Source organism: Danio rerio, chromosome 4 (genome assembly GCF_049306965.1).
Source record: "Danio rerio strain Tuebingen ecotype United States chromosome 4, GRCz12tu, whole genome shotgun sequence".
Lineage (NCBI taxonomy): Eukaryota > Metazoa > Chordata > Actinopteri > Cypriniformes > Danionidae > Danio > Danio rerio.
This window is the reverse complement of record NC_133179.1, coordinates 72,633,601-72,642,500: the sequence shown is the minus strand read 5'-3', so window position 1 is coordinate 72,642,500 and position 8,900 is coordinate 72,633,601. Positions and strand designations below refer to the sequence as shown.

The window sequence follows — 8,900 nt, the reverse complement described above, 5'->3', positions numbered from 1 at the left end:
TATAACTCGGAATTGTGACTTAATAACACGGAATTCTCATTTTATAACTTGGAATTGCGACTTAACTCTGAATTTTGACTTAGAACTTGGAATTCTGACTCAATAACTCAAAATTGTGACTTGATAACACTGAATTGTGACTTTGTAACTCGGAATTTGGACTTAATAACTCTGAATTTTGTCTTTATAACTCAGAATTGCGACTTTAAAACTCAAATTTCTGACTTTACAACTCGGATTTGTGTTTTTATGGCCCAGTTTTACAATCAGGGCTTAGTTTAAGTCAGGACTAGGCCTTATTTAAATTAGGCTATTTACGCCAAATTTATAAAAATGGCCTTGGAAAAATATATTACCCGTGTGCACCTGGAGAAAAAAAAAAAGATGTATTTTAAGACATCTCACTGCAAGTTATTTTGAGTTGAGACAGCTCAAACATGCAAATTAACCTTGACTAGCCTTAAACCTAGTTTGTGAAACCGGGGGTATAACTCAAAATTCTGACTAATAATAACTATAAGTAATAACTATAAGTCGGAATTATGACTTTTTAACTCTGAATTGTGACTTTATGACTCAGAATTCTGTCTTTATAATTTTTTCATTTTATTGAATACTTTATTTTTTATTATTCAGTGGCAGGAATGGGTTTCAATAGAAATGTGCCTTTGAACAAACTAAAATAAACAAATACATAAAAGAAACAAACCAAAACAATTAATCATAAACAAAACATTAACAAAAAAATAACCAAAAAAAAAAAAAAAACATGAATTCAAGAAGGCAAAACAAAATGATCAAAAAGTAACAAAACAAGAACTTGACAAAAATTCAATCTAAAACAAGAAAAAAAAAAAAAAAAAAAAATGAAACAAAGAAACATCCGGAACTCTGAGTGAAAATTTGCTTTTAGCTAGATCTGTTAATAATCACCAATGAAAAGATCATTAACCTTAATATAAATAAATATAAATATTTATATATATATATATATATATATATGTGTGTGTGTGTGTGTGTGTGTAAACGATAAGAAAGGGTACTCATTTTCTACAACATTTACGGACATTTTCTAAATGTCATGTTTGTCTCTGTTAAATTTAACTATATATTAAATATGTTTCTAGATGTATTGCACCTGAGCTGAAGTCTCTGGCATTGGGAATTCAGACTCTTGTGATGCGAACACTAGGTACAAAAAGAACTTGGATATTTATTTATTAAGACAAGAAGACATTCATTAATAATGAGTAAGCAGTACTTAATGTATATTATGTATCATCCGTATTATGCAAAATATAGGAGTGTGCTTAAATAATGTCAAATTTTTTTGTCCTGAAGGTGGTATTCCTGCTCCAATATATTTCGGAGCTCTCATTGACACAACATGTTTAAAATGGGGATTGAAGAAATGTGGTGGCAGAGGAGCCTGTCGTATATACGACTCAAATATGTACAGGTGTGTATGATATTTATTAAACATGACTGATTTAATCACTTTGAAATAGTCAATTCATGCATGTAACCATGGTCCCTGAGGAAACTTGCGCTCTGTCAGCAATGACACTTTTGGAAAGCCTCTGCGTGATTACTTTGTGAGGCATGTGTGAAATCAATCCACTGGTGTGGCGAGATGTCATGACTTTGTGCAGGGGTGTCCAAACTCGGCCCTGGAGGGCCGGTGTCCTGCAGATTTTATCTCCAACTTGCCTCAACACACTTGCAAGGATGTTTCTTGAAAGCCTAATAAGAGCTTGATTAGCTAGCCCAGGTGAGTCTGATTGGGGTTGGAACTAAACTAGGGCCACCGGCCCTCCAGGACCGAGTTTGGACATGCCTGACTTAGTGGGACATGGTACGTGAGATGCCATACCCTGGAAACTATGAAGCATACCTGAACCAAGCAACAATATCATCTGGTGTGTTGAAGCTAGTTGCTCACAGCCATGCAGGAAGTGTGATAATGACACAGCATCTCTTTAATTCTTAGGGAACCACGGTTCCACAGATAACCTCCATTACCACAGGTCAGGTCACTTTAGTGGAGACCTTGGGGATGTACTTTGTTCTAGGGTACAGAAAGGCTGTCCCTACTTCAGGTATTTCACAAAGAGTGAGAGTGGACAGGTGATCATCTCTCAAGTCAAAACTAAATCTACCTGGCTCACCCTCTCCCGAACCAGTTGAACAACCTCTTGTTGAGTCCTTATTCCCCTGGGCCTTGGTACCCACCACCCAACAGTTCCACTAATAAAACATCTTTGACCAAGACAGCAAGTCTTTGTGATGTATCAAGAGCCACGATATCAAGGGTAATGTCAGCATACCACCAAGAAAGACAAACCACATCCAACAGGAGTTGCTCACAGCCATGCAGGAAGTGTGGTAATGACACAGCATCTCTTTAATTCTTAGGGAACCACGGTTCCACAGATAACCGCCATTACCACAGGTCAGGTCACTTTAGTGGAGACCTTGGTGATGTAACTTGTTCTAGGATACAGAAAGGCTGTCCCTACTTTGGGTAGTTGAGAAAGAGTCAGAGTTAAACCACCTCTGGTTGAGTCCTTATTCCCCTGGGCCTTGGTACCCACCACCCACCAGTTCCACTAATAAGAGCAGAGCGTGAAGGTTTAATTAGCAGGATAAATTGTTGGTGCGCATCTCACTGGCGCATCTTTGACCAAGACAGCAAGTCTTTGTGATGTATCAAGAGCCACGATATCAAGGGTAATGTCAGCATACCACCAAGAAGGACAAACCACATCCAACAGGAGTAACTGTGGATGCAAAAGAAGCTGTTTGAAAGGGATGTCTGGGTGCCAACCCGGAATGCATCCAAAAAAACCACAGGTGCCCAACTCACGGCAGAATTCAATGTGCCCCTCAACTCTCCTGTTCCATCAAAACTCCATGGGGTCAATAAACACGGCCTGGCTGCTTTAGACAAACCTTTGGTTACTCGTGCCAATGTCAAATGTTGGTCTCAGCGGTGCCAGCAGGAAAATCCTGGACTCTGAACAATGTGAAACATGCATGAGTCCGTTTTTTTTCCCAAATCCGAGAGAGTTGCGGTGTGAAGTGCCTCAAAGAAGTGTATTGCCCAGACTGTTGCATGCCTAGAGTGATGGTTTGGGCTGCAATATCATGGCATTCCCTGGGAACAATACTTGTGCTGGATGGGCACATCACTGCCAAGGACTGTCAAACAATCCTGGAGCAGTTCTTGATTTGTAAATTGCGAGGACCCGGAACGGATTGCGGTAACAGGTCGGGCATGTTACAAGAGGTGGGAGAGGTGTTGCAGATGAAAGTTTAGACCCGGGGTGAGGTGCTGAATCAGATTTCAGAGGTAACCCGGTAGACCAAATCAAGAAATGTTTTCCTCCTTCAGCAACCTCAAGAAGAATGGCTCAAAATACCTTTGGCAACTGTGCAGGATTTGTATCATTTTGCAAGATGAACCTATACTAATGAGTTATTGTGGTCTAAAACCAGGCGTTTCAGTGTTATTGTCCCACCCTTATATCTTACAAGGCTTGCTTAGGAAGGAAAAACAATGCATTACACTGATTGTCACTTTATGTCACTGATAACAGAACAACTTTCCTGAGATCTTTCTCGTGATGATGAAGGTCCTCAGACCCACACCATTTGGAAGGTCCCCATTTAAAAGTGCCATTCTGAAGCACCATTTCAATTGTGCAAATTTACACACTTTTAAGTTAACATATAAGAGCAACTCAAACTTCGCCCCAACATGTTAAAGGTCATGGGGCAGGTAGTCTGGGCTACTAAGGGCACTGAAGGAAAACAAATACCCCAGGATGAAGTGTAAACTGTTTGCCTTTAAAATGGGTGCCTTTGAGAATTATAGTGGTCTATAGACCTATCATTTGTATATAAGGTCTTTGTTACGATAACCAGCGATCATTCTCCGGAGATCGCTGGTTTCCACTATACTTGAACTACACTTCCGCATATCCCAGGACTACATTTTCTACATTTTGCAATCACCAGCTGAACCTTCTCACAGACTGATATCACACCATACTTAAGCCACACATTCACGCTTCCAGTTTGCCGAGTATTGTTTACTGTTAAGTGACATTACAACGCGTTTCTCCCTGTCTTGTTTCTCCGTGTTTGAACCTAGTTTTGTATCCTTGTTGTCCTGTTTAGCCGCCAGCCTTTCGACCTTTTGCCTGTACCTCAATTACCACTCTGGATTTGCCCGCACATACCTGTTCACACCTGTTTTGACCATTGCTTGCCTGACAAAGAATAAACCTGCATATTGGATCCTACCTTCTGTTGTGAGTGTCACTCCCCGGCGTTACAGTCTTAACTGTGAATTTAGTCCCAAACCCAAGTGTATTTGTACGATGTTTGAGTAGCAACACTCCCTTTGTATATTTATTTATTTATAAAAACAACCACCCACCTGATCTGCTTTACTCCCAAATACTGCTATTTTATACCACAGGTGTCAAACTCAGTTCCTGGAGGGGTTGACAGCTCTGCACAGTTTAGCTTTAACCCTAATAAACACACCTGATCAAACCAATTGAGTCCTTTAGGACTGTTTGAAAGCTACAGAGTGAAACTAAACTGTGCAGGATGTGGTCCTCCAGAAACTGAGTTTGAGTTTTATACAGTCTACTTTTTGACCTAATTTGGGACCTAATGCCTAAATGAGAGATGCATTTTAAAAAGCCATATCGTATATAGAAATATATATTCATTCCAACACAGGCTCATTCTGTTAATGTAGTCCTGTGGACGTTTCTGGAGACCGCAAATTATGTAGCCGGAGGTACATATGGCTGCATATCATTTTTTGAAGCCGTTCCATTTGGCGCTTACCGGCTGACCGCGTACCTCAGTATGGATGGCTTCCTGCCGCAACCAGTTTGTCCAGTTAGCTTGTCGTGTACGTTGACAGACTTGAGACGCAGAGAGGAGTTGACGACGACCAGGTTCGAGTCCGGGGAAGAGCGGTTCCAAAAATCAGGTAAACAGAATCCAAAAATTAAATAACAGGATGAGATTGTGGTAAAATCCGAAAACGTGGTAAAAATCAGACGAGTGCTTTTTTTTTTTCTGGACGGCTTTTGTAAACTGTCGGTTGGGTTTAGGGGAAGTAAGTGGGTGGGCAGGTCAACCAGTAAAATTGGTTGGATTTAAGAAAGTAGGAGGGATGGGTCAGTCGATTGGCTAACTGCCCAGCCAATCATTCAGACAGCGGCCTCTGGTAGGTTTACACGAGAACAGCACGGGCGCTAACGGCACTCATGAGAGACATTTGAGATACGAAAAAGCGGACACAACGGCCTCTCGCGGATTCGCAAAAACGGCAAAAACATGTACCTCCCAGGATGTATTTTGCGGTCTCCAGAAATAGGTGCCTCCAGAGATTACGTTTTCACAATGAGCCTGGGTTGATTCATTCCTTTAAGCATGAGTTGGTTTATTTGTACGTTTATTTTGAATGAAAACCTCTGCAAGCATTCTATAAGCAGAAAACAAGGTGGCGACTCTTCAATAACCCACCTCAAAGCTCAACACATTCATCCCCTAAGAGACAGGACTTCACTTTCGTTAGAACAAACCACAGAGCATGCCTACAACAACAACAACAACAACAACAACAACAGAGAGAAGCATTGCCCATCTCTGAGCCCATCCTTCTTTGATTCTTGTGATCCTCACCTCTACTAGGCCTCAGCGCAAGTTGGAATGCCCATACCAAGACTGCAATCCCCGTGATCTAAGTCGCCTCTCGACTTCAGTGCAAGTGGGACCCAAACCATAGGAATGTCCACTGAAAGAGTGTCTTCCCTTCAATATGAGCCTCTGCTTAACCTCAGCATGAGCAAGACCCAAAGAAATGTAGAGAAATGTCAGCCCATGCAGGAGCAAATGATAAAGATGGTGCTTTAACTTCCAATCCTGACTTCAGTGCAACCTTAAATAGGCAAAAAATTTCTCACAGAATGCTTGCTGAAGATACAGAAGCTATCATTGCTTGGTTCAGGTCTTTAAAGTTCCCTACTGTATTACACTATAGTGTGATATCCTGCAATAGGATTCATGATGTAATCATCCAGAGGTGTTTCCAAAGTTCAAACCTGCTTATGCAGAGCGAGGACCTTGGAAAAGGGAACGACATTGCATTAATATACAAATGTTTGTCTTCTATTTTCAGAGTCATCTTCTTGAGTCTGACCACAGCTTTAAGTGGATGTTCCTACTTCTTCATCATCGCAGTCATTGTGCTACTGCGCAGGCAGTTCATTAAAGAGGAGGTCAAAGCATTGCAGCAAATGGCCGGCAAGCAAAATGAAATTGAACTTCGCTCTCCAGAAATGCAAAATCCCGATGGAACAAAAACCGATGAAAGAGATAAAAACAATACTGAAGGATAGCAGTGAGCTACATCGCGGTGTAACTCTTTCAGGGATTTCAGGGGACATTACTGGCATGGTAATTGGTGGAGACCTACATGCCATTAAGAAACAACACAGGACTCTTTATGCAGTTTCATGATCCACAGCTTGTATTTCTTAATAAATTTATTTTTAGGCTGCATCCGAAAGCTTAGGCTGCTGACTTTTTGCCTAAATTAAAAGGGGTGGTCCATTATGATATCGTATTTTAAACTTCAGTTGATGTGTAATGTAGCTGTGTGAACATAAACAACATCCCTGAATGTAAAATGACCTTGATTTTTAGAGTTAGCTTAGCAAAGCCTACAATGAATGAATTTTAGGGACTACAAACAATACTTCCAGCCCATGTGAGATCAGAAAGGTTTGTTTACTGCGCACACACACTGCGCAGCTAAGGGCCGTGGCCAGGGGCGCTGTAATGTTATAGCAGAGATAGAGCTAAATGAGTCCAAACGGTGCTGTTTCGTCTGTTTCTGTATTTGGGCTTCCAAAGGACATGACACAAAGACAGAAGTGCTTACAGTTCAATGTTAATTATGTTCCAGGCAGGGCTGGAGCAAGCTGAACTGCCGCTCTAGGAAAAGGACGCTCATGCCGCCCTCAAACCTAAAGTGAAACCGGGAGGGGGGTTTCTATTCTGCCGCCCTAGACGCGGGTGCTGACTGAGGCGCGGGTGGCAAGGGCAGTTAAGGGGACGCCACCCTCTCTGTTCTGCCGCTCTAGACGCGGATATAACCGAGGCGTGGGTGGAGAGGGCACTTTAGTGGACGCCACCCTCTCTATTCTGCTGCGCTAGACGCGGATATAACTGAGGCACGGGTGGCGAGGGTAGTTTCGGGGACGCCGCTCTCTCTATTCTGCCACCCTAGACGCAGATGAAGGCGCGGGTGGCGAGGGTAGTTTCGGGGACGCCGCTCTCTCTATTCTGCCGTGCTAGACGCGGATATAACTGAGGCACGGGTGGCGAGGGTACTTTAGAGGACGCCACCCTCTCTATTCTTCCGCGCTAGACGCGGATATAACTGAGGCGCGGGTGGCGAGGGTAGTTTCGGGGATGCCGCTCTCTCTATTCTGCCACCCTAGACGCAGATGAGGGCGCGGGTGGCAAAGGTTGTTTCGGGGACGCCACCCTCTCTATTCTGCCGCGCTAGACGCGGATATAACTGAGGCGCAGGTGGCGAGGGTAGTTTCGGGGACGCCACCCTCTCTATTCTGCCGCGCTAGACGGGGATATAACTGAGGCGCGGGTGGCGAGGGTAGTTTCGGGGATGCCGCTCTCTCTATTCTGCCACCCTAGACGCAGATAAGGGCGCGGGTGGCAAAGGTTGTTTCGGGGACGACACCCTCTCTATTCTGCCGCGCTAGACGCGGATATAACTGAGGCGCGGGTGGCGAGGGTAGTTTCGGGGATGCCGCTCTCTCTATTCTGCCACCCTAGACGCAGATGAGGGCGCGGGTGGCAAAGGTTGTTTCGGGGACGACACCCTCTCTATTCTGCCGCGCTAGACGCGGATATAACTGAGGCGCGGGTGGCGAGGGTAGTTTCGGGGACGCCGCCCTCTCTATTCTGCCGCCTAGGTCGCCTCTATGAAAGCGCCGGCCCTGGTTCCAGGGAATTATAAAATACATAGCAAGCATGGTTTGACAAAACAGCTTCCAGAATCTCTCTCAGTTCAGTGCTAGATTCGGCTAAAATCTCCTCAAAGACGGAGCAACTACAAGGAGACGCTGTGTACTCTGAGCCATGACCTGTAAGTGTTTTTATTTGTTAAAATTGATCATGACATGTACAGTGTCTAGCCTTAATGGTATGTTGTAGCAAAGATGTAAACAACGGGAAATGATGTTCGGCACCGCTAACGATTTAGCTACAAATCCATATTTATCAGTCAAACTGCTGTAAACACACACTCTTGACCAGCACGTGCGGTTCTCTATGTACGACGGCAGTGTTTCTCTATAAGCAGCTTTCCATGCGTTTTACATCTCACACAATGTCGCAAAAGACATGTGAACGATTCATGTTACTTACACAGGCATATTCCGGATATGTGTGAAAGACGTTGTGTAACGCGTTGATTAAAAAAAAAAATACAGCAATGCTCTCCCAACTGGAGTGTAGCAGCAAATAAAATCAACCAAAGACTCACACAGGTCTTATCCCACATCTTGTGCTTTATTCTGTCACAAATGTATGTCACCACAGAAAATAACTTAATCCGAACATGAGAGAGAGAAAAATAATAAACATCGGACCCGCGCACATACGCTTCTCGTGTTACAGATAGTTCATAGCATAAACACACACACACACACACACTCTCTTAAAGGAGCCGCATCCCATTTTCACACTTCTTGACTGACTGTTTACACAAAACGCGCATGCTTGTACGGGCGTGACGTAGAGCCGATCTGCGAATCGCAGCACATTATGATGATGACCAATCA

General features: G+C 43.4%; 2 protein-coding genes across 4 annotated transcripts in view; both read left to right on the top strand.

The window, feature by feature from the left end:
• slco1e1 (solute carrier organic anion transporter family, member 1E1) overlaps positions 1–8,601 on the top strand; it is a 40,636-nt gene extending 32,035 nt beyond the window's left edge. For both annotated transcript variants that reach the window (XM_009301101.5, XM_009301102.5), the window contains exons 14-16: positions 1,128–1,192; positions 1,342–1,459; positions 6,209–8,601. In XM_009301101.5, the coding sequence (XP_009299376.2) occupies positions 1,128–1,192; positions 1,342–1,459; positions 6,209–6,428 (403 nt within the window). In that variant the 3' untranslated portion in view covers positions 6,429–8,601. The remainder of the gene's footprint in view (positions 1–1,127; positions 1,193–1,341; positions 1,460–6,208) is intronic.
• The window catches only part of tmem19 (transmembrane protein 19), a 1,055,620-nt gene that overhangs the window by 697,423 nt on the left and 349,297 nt on the right, over positions 1–8,900 (top strand). The gene's annotated exons all lie outside the window — the stretch shown is intronic.